Raw genomic sequence first — 20,227 nt, 5'->3', positions numbered from 1 at the left:
TCTAAAACAATTTGCTTTTGAAATCTTGCAACTCCTTGGTTATTTTCTTTCTTGGAAAATAGATTATTTGCTCGTGTTTGGCAATGAGGTTTTTGGTGAAAAGACATTATGAGGTGACCTTTTGTTTTGTTTTTTTCAAAATAAAGGGCTCGAGAAAAAGCTCGAGGTTTTGTATGAGAAAAATTGTCTCTTTTTGAACATTCATTTTTATCAACATGAATAATAATAAGTAGTTTATTCTTGATGTCATGAATCTTATGAAAAAGTATTCTTTGCATTTTGAGAGCATTGTTTATTGTCCTAGGTTGCTTGCTTGCTTGATTAGAAAGGACTTCTACAGGCACGTAACGTAGGCTGTGGTTCTTGGCTATGAAAGAAAATGATTCATAAGGCTCAAAGAGTGTTTCAGGGTTTCAAAGACTGAGGATCACTATCAATAGTTTGACTTTTGGCGTCGTTCATCTTTTCTTTTGCCCTTTTTTTTTTTTTTTGCTAGGGCATACTCACTTTATCTTAGATGTCACCTTTTTCTAGTGATTTGGGCATGCCCCCTAGCATTTGAGTTTCTTGAGCTCTTATGCTTTTTGGCTTTCTCATGACTTTTTCATCTTTTCTCATTGCAATTTTCACTTGCCCCTTAGTGTGGGGTGTGATCCTAGTCGGGGTTTTTCATGAAAGGAAAAAAATGTTTCAGGCTCAAAAGGGGATTGCGAGGGATTTATTTATTTCAGAACGTGAAAGGAATAACAAAGATGACCTTTCCTCAATTCAAATGCAAACAACTAAGATTAATAAACTTTGCCCTCATCCAGTATGATGGTTTGGCCTTTGCAAAGATGCATTTCATGAATCATGAGCAATGAATTCACTTCATATCATTATTCATCCATTTAAAAACACATGATTCAAGAGTCATAGGGTAAGGGTGTTTGTTCATTTCTTTTCTCTTTTTTTTTTTTTATTTATAATTTAGTCACCTCAATGATGTAGTTGCTTGATTCGATTGTCATTTCACAAGTAAAATGTCAAAATTTTTGTTTTGAATAAACGTCAAATTATTTTTGAAATCAAAATGCAAGATCAATTTTTCAAAACTCTAATAGGGAAATGGATTTTGGTAAAAAGAGATGGATTAGGTCTATGAGATCATGCGAGGCTGCAAGGGTATATTTGCGGGTTCTTTGGTATTTGCGAGCACCTTTTATGGAAAGTGTGCAAGGAGAAATTATTGGCCCAATCTTATTTATTGATTTGATAAAGACTTATAAATCATGGATAATATTTCTTTACAGAATCAGAGTTCACAGGCCTAACTACGTCTTCCCCATCCATTCTTGTTAGCAACAATGCCCCTCCTGAAAATGCCTTCTTCACTATGTAGGGTCCTTCATAATTGGGCGCCCATTTACTGCGATCTTCTCCTGGTAGTGATAGAACTTTCCTCAATACTAAATCTCCTTCTTTGAACTCTCTTGGGCGAACTTTTCGGTCATATGTCTTGGCCATCCTTCTTTGATACAACTGGTGGTGACCAATTGCTGCTAACCTTCTCTCGCTGATCATATTTAGCTGCTCGTATCGTATCTTGACCCACTCAGTCTGCTCGAGTCCAGATTCCATGAGGACTCTTAAAGATGGAATTTCTACTTCCAATGGTACCACTGCCTCCATTCCATATACTAAAGAGTATGGTGTAGCCCCGGTTGATGTCCTCACTGCTATTCGATATGCATGGAGAGCATAAGGAAGCCAATCATGCCAATCTTTGTAAGTAATCACCATTTTCTGAACAATCTTCTTTATATTTTTATTAGCAGCTTCTACGACGCCGTTCATCTTAGGTCTGTAAGGGGACGAGTTGGAATGCTTGATCTTCCACTTTGTGCATAGCTCCGCTATCATCTTTCCATTGAAGTTTTGAGCATTATCAGTCACCACTCTCTCGGGTACACCGTATCTACAGATTAGATCTTTCTCGATGAACCGTTTGACCACTTTCTGAGTCACATGGGCATATGAGCAGGCCTCTACCCATTTGGTAAAGTAATCAATCGCTACAAGGATGAAACGATGTCCGTTACTGGCTTTTGGATTAATAGGCCCAATCACATCTATTCCCCACATTGCAAAGGGCCAAGGAGACACCATGTTAAATAAGGGTGCAGGAGGTGCATTGACTTTGTCGCTATAAACTTGACATTTGTGGCACCTTCGGACAAAATTTATGCAATCCTTCTCCATGGTCAGCCAAAAATAACCTGCTCTTTGCATCTGCCTAGCCATCATGTGTCCATTTGCGTGGGTAGCACAAATCCCTCCATGCACTTCTTGTAAGGCCTTATTGGCTTCCAGATCACCCAGACACCTCAACAAAGTCCCATCAAATGACCTTTTATACAAAATCTCCCCATCTATGTAGTACCCCATGGCCATTCTTCTTAAGGTTCTTTTATCTACCTTCGAGGCTCCCGACGGGTACTCTTGATGCTGAATCAATCTTTTTATATCCGTGTACCATGGTTCATTGTCCGTTTCTTCTTCTATCAAACAGCAATGAGAAGGAGAATTTCTGATCTCGATGCTTATAGGTTGAATTTTGGCACCACAAGCAATTATAGCCATAGAAGCTAAGGTAGCCAACGCATCGGCAAACTGATTTTTGTCTCTCCCCAAGTGAGTAAATTCTATTTCATCAAAGCTTCCAGCCAATTTGGAGAGGTATTCCTGGTATGGTCTCAATTTTTCATCCCTTGTCTGCCATTCACCTTTTACCTGACAGATTATTAGCATTGAGTCTCCATATACTTCTAACTTTCCTACCTTCATCTCTAATGCAGCTTCCAATCCGTGGATGCAAGCTTCATACTCAGCTGTGTTGTTTGTACAACTAAAGTGCAGCTTTACCGAGATAGGATATTGCTTTCCTTCTGGGGAAATTATCACAGCACCTGCCCCGTTGCCTGATACATTTACTGCGCCGTCAAAATACATGGCCCACCAACCACTCTTCTCTTCCTTCTCCATTACTAACACATCTTCATCAGGAAAGTCGAAGTTCAATGGCTCATAATCCTCAATAGCATTATCGGCTAAATGATCAGCAATTGCGCTTCCTTTTACTGATTTTCTTGTCATGTAGATGATGTCATACTCAGCCAGCAGTACTTGCCATCTAGCTATTCTACTCGACGTGTATGGCTTTTCAAAGATATACTTCAGTGGGTCCATTCTTGAGATCAACCAAGTAGTGTAGTATAACATATATTGTCGCAACCTCTTCGTACTCCACACTAGGCTACAACATAACTTCTCTACCATACTGTAACGGGATTCACACTCGGTGAACTTCTTACTCAGATAGTAGATGGCTTGCTCCTTTCGTCCTGACTCATTCTGTTGCCCCAACACACAACCCATAGCTGATTCGGTCACGGTTAAATATAGGATGAGTGGCCTTCCGTGCACGGGCGGTACCAATAATGGTGGTTTTTGTAAGTACTGCTTGATCTTATCAAAAGCTTTTTGGCAATTTTCATCCCATATTCCAGGATTCTTCTTTCGGAGTAATTGAAAAATCGGTTCACATGTAACTGTAAGTTGTGAGATAAAACGGGCAATATAGTTCAAGCGCCCCAAAAAGCCTCGAACTTCTTTTTCGGTCTTTGGAGCGGGCATGTCTTGTATGGCTTTTACTTTGTCGGGGTCCACTTCTATGCCTTTATTACTCACCACAAATCCTAATAATTTGCCTGATTTCACCCCGAATGTACACTTTGCAGGATTCAATTTCAACTGATATTTTCTCAACCTCTCGAACAATTTCCTCAGAGCTGGGATGTGGCTTTCATCTTTGGACTTTGCGATCATGTCATCCGCGTAGACCTCAATTTCCTTGTGCATCATATCATGAAAAAGTGCTACCATTGCCCTTTGGTATGTTGCTCCAGCATTCTTCAATCCGAATGGCATTACTTTGTAATAGTAAGTTCCCCATGGGGTGATAAATGTCGTCTTTCTCTTATCTACTTCAGCCATTTTAATGTGATTATAGCCGGAGAAACCATCCATGAAAGAGTAAGTGGAACTCTTAGCAGCATTGTCCACCAACACGTCTATATGAGGTAACGGGAAGTCATCCTTCGGGCTTGCCTTATTCAAATCCCGGAAATCCACGCACACCCTGATTTTGTTATCTTTCTTGGGAACCGCAACAATGTTAGACACCCATTCAGAATATTCTACTACTTCTAAGTAACCCGCGTCCCACTGTCTTGTTATCTCTTCCTTTAGCTTAAGCAATACATCAGGTCTTGTCCTTCTTAGCTTCTGTTTTACTGATTGGTAACCCTCAATCAAAGGTAACCTATGCACTACTATTTCAGTATCCAAACCGGGCATGTCAGCGTATGACCAGGCAAAAACATCCACATACTCCCGTAAAAGGGCGACCAACTTACCCCTCATATCTGTAGTGATCAACATCCCTATTTTCAACTCCTTTTTGTCATGCTCGGTACTTACATTTATTAATTCTAATTCCTCTTTTGCAGGCTCCCATGCATGTTCGGATTGTTTTATAAGCTTCTAGAACTCCTCAATGTCATCTTCACCAGCTTCTTCCCCATCCGTTGAAGTTATAGTTTTATCAAAATTAGGCCAATTATTCTCAATGCAATGGGTTTGTAAGTTTATTGTTGTCCCACTTTCAGATTCCCTGAAAGCGGAAAGTGCCTTTGTTATGAGTGCATAATGGAAAAGGTGAAACTAGAAGGCATGATGAAGGGAAAAACAAAGCATGATCTCATTAAAACTTGAAATGATACAAGGGCTCAAAACAAAATTCTTGTTGCCAATATCTTGAGCCACGATTATTGGCAACGCAAACTTACTCAAACAAAATGCAGAAAAACATGAAAAGCGAGCAATCAACAAATGTTTACTTTTTAAAGATAATCGGGACTTCTTGAATTTCCCAATTGTTCAACTCTTTCCCTTCAACTAATCTTCTCACAAACTCAGGTAGACCATCTTCTAGGGCACTCACAGTCAGTTGGGGTAGTTCTTCATAGGGGCTCTCTTCATCTTCCAAACCTCCTTGGGGTTCTTGTTTGTTGATCTCTTCTAGATAGTGGATGGTAGCACCGCTAAATTCTTTGCTCATCCTCTCAATTCCACCTCCAGTATTGATCACTTGTGCAGGTCGTGGGAATGTTATGTGGATCGGAGGGATCTTGATTCGGCCCTCATTAGGCTCCCTTCTTTCGATTCGAGCCAACCTCCTTTCCCTTTTTGACTCGATTGCTCTCTTGAAATCCGTCTTTCGTGGCTTAAAACCTAAACCGAACCTCTGATCAGCACATTTCATCTTTATCGCATTGATCCTCTCCGGCATTCCTGTTGCAGGGTCATACTGGAACGGCAGCCCGTGCTTTAGAAAGTATTTAGCAGCCATTTTTACTGCATCAGAAATTTCTGGCTTTCTTCGTGTAGTTTTTTCTGGTACCCATTCAGCATTTACTACCTCAAACGCATGCAGATTTCCATCTGTACTTTCTTCAGCTTCTATGTAAGGGACCGATATATTTCTTGTCATTGACAGAGTTTCCTCAGCTTTCACTGTCACCAAATTCCCATTGATGATGAATTTAAGTCGCTGATGTAAAGAGGATGTGACGGCTCGAGCTGCGTGGATCCAAGGCCTCCCTAATAAAATACTGTATGATGGATGGATATCCATTACTTGAAACGTTACTTGGAACGGTTGAGGGCCAATAACCAATTCAACATCAATATTCCCGACGATTGGTCTAGGTGACCCGTCATATGCTCTGGCGGTCATGGTACTGGGCTTCATGTGAGAGGCATCAATAGGCATTTTATCCAGCACATGTCTTGGTAACACATTTAAAGCAGAGCCGTTATCTATGAGCACCTTCGCAATAACACAATCCTTGCACTTTACGGTGATGTACAACGGCTTATTATGGCCGACCCCCTCAGGATCTAGTTCATCATCGGTGAAGTAAAGATAGTTGGTGGCTTGAATTCTACCCACTAAATGCTCTATAGAATCATATGTGATGTCTTGTGGAACATATACCTCGTTGAGAACCTTTTGAAGGGCATTCCGATGGAGTTCTGAACTTAATATCAATGACAACAAGGAAATTCTAGTTGGCGTCTTTTTAAGCTGTTCCACCATGCTATATTCATTATGCCTCATCAATTTCAAAAACTCATTAGCTTCTTCATCACTTACTGGCTTATTAACTTCCTCTGTTTCTACCACATTCTTTCCTTTATCCTTTTTATGGTTTTCTATCTCCTCGGGAGTAAAGCATCTCCCACTTCTAGTGAGTCCTCCTACCTCGGCGTTGAAGACTGGGGTAAGACTTGGGTTACAAAAGGAATAACCATAATTATAAGGCAAGGCATTATAATTTTCGCTAGTAGTACTCGGAGGCTTGGTTAGGATCATTTTAGGGGGACCCCTTTCAGTTGGTTGATATCGACAAACTTCCTCCTTATTGCCATAACTAGTCAATGTTCCTACCAAATCATCTTCTTCATGTTTTGTTAATCTAAAAACCCCTCGTGCCATCATGCCTTCCACCTCCCAATTAAACTCCTCACAAGAGTCTATATCGTGTCCAAACTGCTGATGATATTTGCAGTATTCGCTCATGCCTCCTACAGCTTGCACATTGACTGGTATTTTGAGATACCCAGCTTGTTTCAACATCTCATACAAACTATCCTTTGTGACTTTCAGCATTGTCTTACCCTCTTTTCCCACCTCCAAGCTATTGACTCCCCCACTTCCTGAAGCGTGGTTTGGTAAAGGGTTGGATTTTACATTCGGGGAATCATCAAAAGAAATCCACCCCGCTTTGATAAGTTGGAGTATTTTCCTTTTGAATGCAATACATCCATCAATGTTATGACCAGGGGCACCGGCATGGTATTCGCATTTTTGATCAGGCTTACACCAAGCAGGGAATGGTGGTTGTAAAGGGGGTAGAGGAACAAGTGCTATTTGGCCGATGCTCAGAAGCCTTTTATGCATTTCAGTGAGAGTTAGAGGCAATGGCGGAAGTTGTACTTGTTCCTCTGAGAAATTTCTTCTTGGGCGGTAGGTATTGTTGCTTTGGTTGTTCGCAGGGTTATTTTGGTTGTGGGTAGGTGAAGCAAATTTTATGTTGGATATGGAAGGAGTAGGTGTGATGGTTTCGAAGTTATAATTATCTTGGTAGACTTTCCTTCCTCTTCCTCCCCTCTCGACAATATGAATTTCTGATTCTTTCTTCCTTCCAACAAAACCTCTTTTTTCCATTGGATCTACAATTCTTCCTGCTCGAATAGCATGTTCGATCCTTTCAGCTATGAAAACCAGATCAGAAAAATTCTGTGCGGCACTACCAACCAAGTATTCAAAATACGGGGTTTTGAAAGTGTTGGAAAATAAACCCGTCATTTCCCTCTCTAGCAATGGAGGGTTAACTTGTGCAGCTACCTCACGCCATCTTTGGGCATACTCTCTTACAGACTCTTTACTTCCCTTTTCCATAGCTTGTAGACTTGATCTATCTGGGGCAACATCCATATTAAACTTATATTGCTTAATAAAAGCGTCCACCAAGTCCTTCCAACCTTTAATCTTGATGTTATCTAAACGCATATACCAGGCAAGAGCAGCATCACTCAGACTGTCCTGGAAGAAATGGATCAATAACTTCTCATCATGAACCACCTCCGCCATCTTATTACAATATGCTTTAAGATGGGTTATTGGGCATTGAGTTCCAGTATACTTGACAAACTCTGGTACTCTGAATTTTCTGGGAATAACCACATTAGGCACTAAACACATTTCGGCAGCCTTTACCGGGTCATACAAATTGTTTCCTTCGATGACCCTCATTCTTTCTTCTAAAGCAGCTAGTTTCTCTTGACCATCCTCGTCCACCGTTCTATCCCTTTGGGGCTCCTCTTCTCTCGGAACAATATGGGGAATCCTTATCGGGAATGCTGGTTGAGCAGGTAGGAAATGAGCAACATCATGATGTTCTGGTGGCTGAATGAAGGGAGCTGTAGGCATTGGCTGAAATTGAGTTGTGAACGATGGTTGAGAAGATGTTCCTTCTCCAGACTTGGATTTCAAAGCTTGCTCGAGCAGACTAGTAAGCCTAAAGACATCTTCCTTCAAACCGTTCAACTCTTTTTGATATTGAGCATCCAATTGAGTTCTTTCCTCATTTTCCATTTTTTTTCGTAACCGTGTGTTATGAGTGTGTTTTAATGGGGGACCTATATTTCACCTGGCGTGCAGCATTATGACAATTCATAAGTGTATGTTCAAACATGCATGAATGTGAATGCAACATTTTGGGCATGGATTATTTCATGGGAGGGTGACATAACAACTGTTATTCTTTGGATGCGTGGTCAGATCTACATCTGATACTTATTGCAATGCCAAGAGGAGATCTGTTTAACCTTTTACCATCTGAGCTTTCAGCCTCGTATACACACTTTGAATAATAAATAAAGATCTCCGCCTTTTTTATTTGACCCATAAAAACTTTCATTACAACAAATGATTCATCTTAATCTATTACAGGGGGAAAGGCACTGCCTCTATTAGCTATAGCTTTTAGAAACATATCGGTGTTATTCATGCTCCTTTGATACTTCGCGATGTCCCCTCCAACTTGACGAGCCTCCACTCTTAGCCAATGAGCCTCGGCCGCAGCTCGGTCAATTTGCTCTTGAAATTCCCTTATTCTTTTAGTATGGATCAAGTTGTTTCTGGATAGAGAATTATTAGCAGTATCTAATATTTGAATGTGACTCTCCATCATTTTCTGACTTTCTAGCAATTGTTCGGTCTTTGCTTCTCCCTTTGCCAACTTTGTCCTCAATGCTTTTGCTTCAATTTTAACACTATTGAGTTCAGCTCTCACATTCTGGGTGGCTTTGACTACCTTCTTGGTTTTAACCAACTCTAATTCAACATATTTTAACTGGCTCTTGAGTTCTTTTATATCTGTTAAACGCTTGCTTGACACAGCTTGAGTTTTGACGGCCAATTCCTCCCAATAATGGGCCTTCTCCACCTGAAGCGTCTTCTCCTCATTGATGACTTTTAGGGATGCTAAGTCGTTCATTGCTTTCATCCGATCTCGGCCCAACGAGTCCCTTTCTTCCTCAGCCAATTTCCTCATAGCTTTTTCTTCGGCTAATTGATGCTCCAATGATAGTCTCACATATTCCTTCGTTTTAAGCTCGGCTTGGAATCGTTTTACTTGCTCTCTCAGTTCTTCTTCACAACTCACCCTCTTCCTTCGGGTGCCCACAGATTCTGAAATTTCTACCATGTCGGAAACTCTTCTGTCACGCCATTCGGGGTATTTTTCACTAACTGTGGGATTCCTTGACCCTTTCTCTTTCTTTATCAGCAACAAAGAGTTCCAATCCTGTTTAATGCTTTCTAACATTTCCATGGCGGCCCCTTTATAGACCCCGGTAAATTGAGCTATGTCAATTGTCCTAGGAACACTTTGTATGCCCCCAAGCTGCCTTGCCACTAAAGCAGGTGCGTAACTGACGTATCCCGTTACTCCAATTAATGGTACCCAAGGCTTTTCTCCACAACTCATCAAGCTTGTCATATTCCTCATCCAAGGAGCTTTCCAATTAAAAATGCTTAATGGAAGCCTTTGCAATTTTACTCTCCAATCATCCTCCGAAAAGCTCTCCCATTCTTTTGATACAAACAATTCGAGTGGCTTTTGGTCAAACCACCAGATATTATTAAATATTGGCGTCTCCGTTTCTATATGGCTTACCAACCATATGAATAGTAAAGAGACACAACACCTCATGGAACCTTTACCCGTTTTATTGCAATGACTAAAAGATAGGAAGGTTTCAGCCAAAATCGCAGCACACGGGTTGATCTTTGTCTTTTCATATTCCACAAACAAATTGGCAGCTTCTAAACTGATAATTCCCATAGTAGAGGGAAATAGAACTAAACTAAATATTCCCAAAGCCAATATTCTATGTTTTTCTAATTTAGCACCCGAGTTAGCTTTTTTAGCAATCAGCAACTCCTCTAGTCGTTTCCATCTAAGAACCCCAGAGTTATCTTTCTCTCTATATGGTATTAGCTGAGGAATCCCTAGCAGTTTGGCAAGCTCATCCATGGTGTCGTCAATTCTCTGGCGGAAGTACAGTTTGGCAAGCCATTGGGGTGTCGTTACTCCTCCACTTATCTTAAAGTTGGCACCACATGTGTATATAAGAAACGAGCTTGAATGATGTTCATATTAACATATATGTGTGATAAATATGAATAATTATGCATGCTAAAACAGTAAAAAGAACAAAAATAATAAAATAAAATAAAATAAAATACACAAAAAATACATAATAAATAATAATAAATAATAAACAAATAAATAAAACAAAAAACTTGATAAACACCAACAACACAAAAAAAAAAACATATTTAGCAATAAGAAAACAAAAAAAACAAAGCTTAGTCCTAGGTCCCCAGTCGAGTCGCTATCCTGTCGCACCCGACTTCGCGGCGGCCCACAAAATAAAATTCTAGATTATGGAAAAAGAACAGATTTCTGGCATCTGGTTCTTTAAGGGGAAAAGATCTTGTTTGAGGAGTCGCCACCTAGTATTATGGTTACTAGGAACCCTAATTGGTCAACAAAGATTCTATGGTACGGAACTAGTTACGTAAAAGGGAAGATATTATCACCCCTTAAACGTTCTGCCTGAGGCAGACTGATGTAACCATATTATTCGATAGTTTCACCCACATTTACCTAATGTTTTGTCCATGTTTTATATATAAAATGCCTTGATATTCTTTGTTTTATGTTTTGAAGGCATTTTTAGATGAAAGATGCAAAAAGGAGTAAATTGGAGGTAATTGGCAGATTTGATGTTCAGTCGATGTTTTGTGCAGAGCGTGAGTTCTAGAGATCGAAATGAAGTGATTCCAGTGGCACTAAAAAGCTAACATCCATACCTTTCTGGAAATGTAATGCAAGAAAAATAAAAGGAGAAAGATCATGGAAATCACATCCTGCAAAGTCAAATCTCGCATTCTGCCAGTATTGACCTTTGGCCATTCAAAATTTAATATCTGGAGCTACAGAAGTCCAATTGATGCAAACTCAATTTTCTTGGATTGCTAATTCAAAGACATATCCACGCGCAAACTTTCAACCAAAAACGATCTCATATGAGGGAGATATGATTTTCCAAAGATGACAACTGAATTCTGCCAGCAAACAGGTTTCATGAAGAAACGAGTCCAAATTACATTCCGAAGCATCAAAACCGACATCCAAGTTTTAATTTCAGCAATTTAGCTCCTCAAGAACATCAATCCAGAAGGTCAAGGAAGGCAGCCACCAACCTCAAGCCACCAACCTCAAACCACCAACCACAAACCAGCTGCCAGCCACCAGCCGCCAGCCGCCTTCACACTACCACCATCTCTTGATGTTCACACTTGAACTTTGATTTTTCTTACTTACAATTTGTGTATAAATAGGCAGCTAAGTTTATGCTATGAAGAGAGCCAAGAGAGAGGGAGAGAGAGTGCAGTAGAATCAAAGAAAGAAGGGTGGCAGCCATAAGAGAAGAAACACAAACTCTCCCCTCTACAACCCAAAAATCATGTATTCTTTCATCTTTAGGAGTAGTTGTTCAATAGATATGCAAGGCTAAGCTCGTTTTCTTGGTTGCAAGGACGCAAACACCTTCAGATTTCAAGAACTGTGAGATTTATTCTTCCATTTATTTTCAGTTTGTATTATGAATGCGTATGTTTGTTTTCCAATGCATAGTTTCTATGATTGTTTATCTTAATTGCTAGAGCGGACTCTAAGTTATTATTGTGAACAATCTATTGCTAAGTTTGATATCAACACCGGAGTTGTGGTATATAAACTTGTGAAGCAACTAAGCTTGATAATTGTAGCGGAACTACGTTATTAAACTTAGGAAGAACATTCAATCAAAGCAACACAAGCTAACAACTTGGTTGTTAAGATTAATGAATTTATCTAGATCTTAAGGCTGCCATTGGATTAAATCATTAGTGCGGACACTATGATTGTTTGTTGGTTAGGGTTAGTTATACGGCGGATCCGTTAATTAACTAACATTAAGAAAAGATAAAAAATTCAGAATATAAACTGAAGTTTCATTTCAAGGATCGGTTCTGATTTCTGTTGGTTGATGTGTGCTTGCGACCAAGTTTTGTTTTCTTGATATATTTCAATTTCAATTGATTTTATTTGCTATTGTAATTTCTACCATAGTTTAGATCATTGCAAATCAAATCCCCTCAATTACATAACGTACAACATAAAAATCTGACTTGAAACTTCCTCGTGGGATCGACCCCTTGCTTGCTCTATACTATCTTGTTTATTTTAAGCTAGGGTAATTAATTTGTGCGACTGCGACATCGCACCAAATTTTGGCGCCGTTGCCGGGGACGTAATTTTAGTTGATTGTTGTGCTTGTACTGTTATTTTTATTTGCTGTGATTCAAAAAAAAAAAAGAGAAACAGAATTTTTGCTTGCGACGATACTGTTCACTTGCGGCGGCGGTACTGTTCAAAATAGAGTTTTTGGTGGAATTAGGTATTGGCCTTTTGTTTCCTGAAGGGAAACGACGTTCTGAACAGGACTAGTGATTTATCACTAGCCCCACCCTATTAAGGCCAAATTCCGTTGTTTGCTAGTGTTTTTAGGCAGTTTTAGTTTTCTAGCGTAGAATATTTATACAATTTGCATTATTTTCAATCTCTTGTGTGATTGGTTTATTTTGAGTTTTCTTGAAGATTTATGCCTGTAACTCGTTCTACTAATCAAATTCAAGTGCAGTTGGATCTTGAAATAGAAAACACATTACGCAGGTTACGAAAGGAAGCTCGCCTCAACACCATGGCTGTTGCACGACAACAAACACTCAAGGAGCTTGCTGCTCCTAACATGGAAAATCAACCATTGTGCATAAACATTGACAATAATATAAACTTTGAGCTCAAATCTGGTTTTATACATTTGTTACCAACATTCAATGGTCTTGCAGGAGAAGATCCTCATACTCATCTCAAGGAGTTCCATATGGTTTGCATTGGCATGAAACCGAATGGAGTTGATGAAGAACAGGTTAAGTTGAAAGCTTTCCCTTTCTCTTTAAAAGGGGCAGGAAAGACATGGCTTTTCTCTATTCTCCCAGGATCTATTGAAACTTGGAATGCCATGAAGAAGATTTTCCTTGAGAAGTATTTCCCAGCATCTCGAGTTGCCAACATAAGGAAAGAAATATGTGGGATTCGGCAATCTCATGGAGAGACACTCTCCGAATATTGGGAAAGATTTGAGCAACTCTGCATTCAATGTCCTCATCATCAAATACCTGATCAACTGCTCATTCAATATTTCTATGAAGGATTGATGCCTACTGACCGTAGTATCATTGATGCTGCAAGTGGAGGAGCATTGGTAGATAAGACACCCGAGGCTGCACGCCAATTGATCTCAAACATGGCAGCCAACTCGAAACAGTTTGGCACTCGTGGAGATTTCTCAAACAAACGAGTAAATGAGGTAAGTGTTTCTAACCTTGAAAATAAAGTTAATGATCTTACTTCTCTTGTGCGTTCTTTGGCTTGTGGAAATGTGCAGCAGGTGAAATTTTGTAGCATATGCTCCTTACAAGGACATGCTTCAGATATGTGCCCAACAATGCAAGAAGATTATATTGAACAGGCTAATGCAGTTGATGGAGCATTCAATGGACAACCCCAGCGTAAATATGATCCCTTTTCCAACACGTACAATCCCGGATGGAGAGATCATCCCAACTTACGCTATGGGAACCCACCTCAACAAAGCAATCAAGGCCGACAGTTCCATCCCCATGGATTTCAATCCCAACAGAATTATCAAGCAAGACAACCCCCTTCTCCATTCACAAACTCCAATGTTATGGGGTCGTCATCCAATGATGATCTTCGTGAGATGATGAAAACTTTGGCTTCTAACACTGTGACCTTACAACAAAATGTCATGTCTTTTCAACAGGAAACAAGGTCAAGTATTCACAACTTGGAAAAGCAAATGGGGCAAGTAGCTTCAAGTGTAGGGAAATTAGAAGCACAAATGAATGGAAAATTGCCCTCCCAAGCTTTGAATCCAAAAGAGAATGTTAGTGCAATAATGTTGCGAAGTGGGAAAGAACTTGAAAGACAAAGGTCAAAACAAATTGAGATAGAGGAAGAAGAAGAGATAGAAACTGAATTGAGTACAAAGAAGGAACATCCTTCTCCTCCACAAACTGAAATAAAGACCAACACTCCAAAGGTAATTCCTCAATCAATGAATTCCAATTTTAAAACAATTCCACCCTTTCCTGTGAGTTCTTCTAGGTCAAAGAAAGAAGACAAAGAAAAAGAGATTTTAGAGGTTTTCAAGAAAGTGGAACTCAATATTCCTTTGCTTGATGCTATCAAGCAAATTCCCAAGTATGCCAAATTCTTGAAGGAGCTATGTACTACCAAGAGAGCTTTCACACTGAAAGGTCACGAAACGGTAAGTATGGGTGAAGTTGTCTCTGCTGTTGTTCTAAAGAATATGCCTTTGAAGCAAAAAGACTCAGGTGCGTTTACTATCCCATGTGTTATTGGTAATGCTAGTTTCAAAAGGGCCTTGTGCGATTTAGGTGCATCCATTAGTGTTATGCCCAAACATGTTTATGATTCTCTTAGTTTGGAACCTTTGAATAAAACTAGTATTGTCATACAACTTGCGGATCGTAGTTTTGTTTATCCACTTGGTGTGATAGAAGATGTCCTAGTCAAGATTGATAGTTTGGTTATTCCATGTGATTTTTATATTCTTGATATGGAACATGATTCTTGTGATTCATCAAACAACACTCCTATATTGTTTGGGAGACCATTCTTGAAAACTGCCAACGCAAAGATTGATTGTGGTAAGGATACCTTGTCTATGGAGGTAGGAGATGAAAAAATTGAATTCAATTTTTATGATGCAATGAAATATCCTTATAGCAATGTTTATTCTATCACATGCTATGACCAAGTTGATAAGTGTGTGCAGCAAGTTTTTGATTTTGATTGTGAGGACGGATTAAACATAGCTTTGAGCTATGGCTATGATTTTACCGAGATAAAAGAGAAGGAGAGGCACATATGTGTTCCTCAAAATGTGCACCAATCAGCATTGACTTTGCAAGCTTTGCAAATTGTCCTCCATGATGTAGGAATCATTCCCCCTATCACGGAAAATGAATGGGTGGCGTCTATCCTTTTGGTACCCAAAAAGACTGGAACCACGTTAGAAGAGACTCGAAATGATGCTTATGCAAATGCAAGGATTTATAAAGAAAAGACCAAATATCTTCATGATCGAATGATTACAAGAAAAGAGTTTAATGTTGGAGACAAAGTCCTTCTTTATCATTCGCGTTTGAAACTTTTTCCTGGAAAGTTACGCTCTCGTTGGATTGGACCATTTGTTGTTTCTAATATTTTTCCTTATGGTGCAGTTGAAATTACAAGTTTAGAAACCAACAAAGTACTCAAGGTCAATGGACATCGTTTGAAACCTTTCTATGACAATTGGACGACAGAACTCACCGCTTCTGTGGAGTTAGCTGAACCAATCTATGAAGAATGAGCATGCCACATGTCAAGCCAATGACATAAAACAAAAGCGCTTACTGGGAGGCAACCCAACACAAAAAAAAAAATCAGATTTGCTTTCTTTTTCCTTATCTTTTATTTTTTCGCATTTTCATTTATTTTCTGTCATTCTCTTATGTTCCTTTGCTTTTATTTCAACATTGAGGACAATGTTGTGTTTTAAGTGTGGGGGTATTGGGAGAATTTTAGTTTTCTTTGTTGTTCTAAAAAAAAAAATTTTGTGTTTGATCTTTTTAACTCCCATTGATTTTTGAGAATACGAGTATTATATATGAGAATTAGTTGAGATAGATGAAGATATAAATCAAATGAATGAGTGTGCATGCCAATTTTAAGATTTAATTGTTTTAGGGATTGACTTTGAGAATATGCCATGTTGACTTTATAGTGTTATACCAATGCAAGCTTTTGAGCCTTCAACATTATTATTTTTTTTATTGTGCATTTTTTCAATGATATGTATCTCTAGAACTTGCTTCATATCATGTTGAGATTACATTCACATTACATGTGTACATGAAGATGATAAAGGCATTAGAAAATTTAACCACTTGAACCAAAAAAGCCAACCTAAAGCATATTATCCTTAGTGAGCCTCTTTTGAGCTTGTTTATAAACCTAAAGCCTCATGGAATTTGCTTTATCCATGTATAAACCTGAACTTTTTATATGTTTTCCTTTTCCTCTGGCCAAGGATTAGTAGAGCATATACTTGTGATATCTCATGGAATTATGGTTGGAAATTATGTGAAAAGAAAGAAGAAGTGATGCTTGATGAAAAGATGGGGAAAGTTGCCAAACGTGAAAAACAAAGAAAAAGAAAAAAAACAAAGAAAAAAAAAGTGTTCCTTTATATTCTTAAGATTTTATGTTGAAAGAGCTTGAAATCAAAAGAAGAGAAGCATCGATGATTAAAGATGGAAAATTTATGTGCTTTAATGGAATATCTTGTTTGAAATATCATTTTTCAGAATGCTCTACTTTCTTTGGTTTGAACCTTTCCTTTTACTCTCTTTTACCTCACCTTAACCTTAGTCCCATTACATACAGAAAATAAGACCTTTTGATTCATGCATTGCTTGTAATATGTGGTAATGAAGATAAGATTGACGAGCAAGCTTATGGTAGAACATATTCTTTGATTGAATTTGAGAGATTTAAACACATAAACCCTAAACACGTGATTGTTGGAGTGTATATCAATGAGAGGACCTATTACTTTGGCATGGCATAGATTTCATTTAAATCCCGACGATTGATTGAGTTTTGAAGTTTGCATGTAAATGAATTCATGAAAATTTATACTCTTTATCTTTCTAGATTGTATTCTTGTTTATAATGCATATATTCTTGGACATTGATGGGAGATTAAGAGATTGATCACAGACTGCATTGTTGGTTTTGTCGTGAATATTCGACTACGGATAATTCCAACTCTGGCGTTGGTAATTATTACGTAGCTATAAAATAAATTTAGATTAATATTTTTATATTCCTAACTCTAACGCTAGTGAATAAACAAATAAACTAAATTCATTTTATTACGCATTCACATATTTTTTTATTTTTCTTATGTAGTTAAAAAAAATAAAATTAAATCAATGTTTTTATTCCTGACTCTGGCGTCAGTGAATAAATAAATAAATTTATTTTTCATACATGCACATATATTTTTTTCTTGCTAAATAAAATAAAATATAGCGAATAAAAATAATATAAACTTAAACCAGTATTTTACTCCCGACTCTGGCGTTGGTGAATAAACCGGTAAATTTATATTATTTTTATTCATGCATACATTTATTTTTCTATTTCTCCTATTTTTTTATTTTTTTTTTCTATTTTTTTATTTTTTATTATTTTGGGGGCTGGGCTGGACCCAGCCAGCCCGGCCCGGTCACTGGCCCAAGACAGTGACCCGGCTGGGTTAATTAAGGTGCACGCGTGAAACAAATTCACGCGTGCAATTAGAGGTGCTGCCTTAACAGTTGTTTATCGTTTGTGCATTTCAAGGCAGTAAGTTATACACCTACTTATTTTCACAATTGCACAATTTCAAACAAGAATGAAAAGAAGATGAGAATGGCCTACCTGCTTGTGGAGATTGCGAGGAGGCTTGCGGCACAGTGATTTTGCTATCGTCTGTGTATGACCTTCCCCTTTCTGTTTTCCTTTTGTTTCGGTGATGATGAAGGTCACGGCTTGCTGCTTGGGTCCTTCGTTTTTTTGGTTTGCAGGAGGGGGCGATTGAAGACAATGATATTAGTGTTGGTTTTCTGGGTTTACTGCTTGTATTGGTCTCTGTTTTATGGGTTTCTGTCCTCTGTCTCTCCTAGTTTTTCTTTTGTTCCCTGTCTCTCCGTCTCTCTGTTTTGCCTTCTTCCTTTTTTCCTTTTTTCTTTTTTTTTCCTGGCGAGGTCGCCTCTGTTCAGCCTTTATAGAGCCAGCAACAGCCTCGGTGGTGGTAATGGTTGCCCCCCACCCTAAATGCTCCGTAACCGACGCCATCAATGAAGAAAACGTCCGTGTTGGCTGCCAACGGACGAAACGTCTCTGCCTTTAATGGCAGAGCCGTTGCAGAGTAAAGAGATGGTGAACAGTCAAATTTGGTCCTTGTAATTCTTTTAATTTTTCAATCAAACCCCTGGTTAAAATATAATTGGATCCTTACATTTCTGCGCCATTTTCAAGTTGGTCCTTGGATTTTAATTTTTGCAATTTAGACCCCAATTAAACCCTAAACTTTGATATTTCTTCGATTAAGTCCCTAATTGGATTAATTAAATTAATTTTCAAGCTTAATTCAGTCTCCAAACTTAATAATTCTCCAATTAAACCCTTAATTGGATGAATTAAATTAATTTCAAGCTTAATTAAGTCTAAAAATTTATCAATTCTCCAATTAAACCCCTAATTGGATTAATTAGATTAATTCCAAAGTTTAATTAAACCCCAAAACTTCCAATCATGTTGCCCTTAACCCAAATTTTAATTCATTCTTCATTTATTTTATTTTCACTTGTTTTTCATAATTATTATTTTTTATCATAATTTTTTATCCTTTTCAGTAAATAAAATAATAATAATAATTAAAATAAAAGGGTCAAAAATTGGGTTATGACACTCTTCTTGAAGCATCTTGAACTCAAGACTTGTGGGTGACACAATGACCGTCACTCAGAAAATTTTCATTGTAGAGTTTGGGCAAGAATCAAGATTCTTGTTTTATCATACAAGAGTTATGACCATATTGTCACCCCTCGAAGGGCGAGTTCTTCATATAGCTTACATGTTCATACATTTATCATGCATGTACCGGGTTAAAAGATAGGTTCCCCCACACAAGTTGTGCTACACGTGATTGAAAAAAAGACGATGGAAATGAAGAAAGATGTCAGAGAGAGGCACAGAGTCAAAAGAAAGTTGAGAGCATCAAAGGGGAAGTAGCTAGGCTCAGATCTGCCTGAACAAGTGTAGAGCATCAAATGGAAAGAGAATGTCTGCACAGTCTTTTGTGGAAACACTGTTTGTCCACGTTCGATGGAAGTTGCACCTCTTCTTTTCAGTCATGAATAACCACAGCAATGCCTTCAGTCATTAACTAATGACAAGTTTTGTTCTTGGTCAGCTGCCCTGTTAATTGTTCATCACCTCCACATCTTTCAATGGCACCAAATAACTGCTAGCCTTCTGTGCATGGTGTGTTAGCCTTCTTTGACGTTACCCCAACTGTTAGCTCAATTCTAGTTCAGCGGCACAAGATGTTAGTAAAAAAAAAAAACAAACAAACAAAGAAAAAAAAACCATGATTAAACACTAAACTTCTATATTGCAGAGCTCTCTCTATAGAGATTTGTTTGTGGATCTGCCAGTGGGGAATGCAAGAGGGGATGCAGTATTTTCATATGCTACAAAACTTTGTCTCATTAGTTTCAGCACCGAAACACTGGAGTAGGCCGAAGAGTCAGACCTAGTCTGAAAACATGAGCAGTCATCAAAATTTGACGTGGCAGAGCTCACTCCACAAAAACCCGTTTATGGCTCTGTAAGTGGGGAATGCAAGAGGGGATGTAGTAGCTTCAGACCATGTGAAAATTTACGCCACCAATTTCAGCATCGAAACACTATAGTAGGCAGAAAAGCCAGACCTAAGCTAGAAAGCAGGAGCAAATATAGAACTTCACCATGGCAGAGCTCTCTCTGCAGAAATCTATTTGTGGCTCTGCAAGTGGAGAATCGAAGAAGGAATGCAGTAGTTTCGGATCATCTACAATTTTCTCCTACCAGTGTCAACATGAAAATGCACAAGTAGAGAGAAGGGACATGACTAGACTGAAATACATGAAGAAAAACTGAAACTTCAACAGAGCAGAACTCCCTCTCTATGTGTCTATTTGATGCACCGTCAGTGACGAATCAAAGAGGAGACAAAGGAGTTTTGATTCATCAGGTTC

The 20,227-nt window shown here is 38.6% G+C and overlaps 2 protein-coding genes across 2 annotated transcripts in view; both read right to left on the bottom strand.

The window, feature by feature from the left end:
• Positions 1 to 20,227, bottom strand: part of LOC133698627 (wall-associated receptor kinase 2-like) — a 58,946-nt gene that overhangs the window by 26,041 nt on the left and 12,678 nt on the right. The window lies entirely within an intron of this gene.
• LOC133699381 (uncharacterized) lies at positions 1,270 to 8,263 on the bottom strand. Its single transcript, XM_062122616.1, has 2 exons — positions 4,961 to 8,263; positions 1,270 to 4,584 (listed from the first exon to the last, which is right to left on the bottom strand). Exons 1-2 carry the CDS (start codon positions 8,261 to 8,263, stop codon positions 1,270 to 1,272), a joined length of 6,618 nt encoding a protein of 2,205 aa, XP_061978600.1.

This window comes from Populus nigra, chromosome 7, assembly GCF_951802175.1.
Source record: "Populus nigra chromosome 7, ddPopNigr1.1, whole genome shotgun sequence".
In the NCBI taxonomy this organism is placed as follows: Eukaryota; Viridiplantae; Streptophyta; class Magnoliopsida; order Malpighiales; family Salicaceae; genus Populus; species Populus nigra.
Note: the sequence above shows the minus strand (reverse complement) of the source record. Positions and strands in the feature narration are given on the sequence as shown.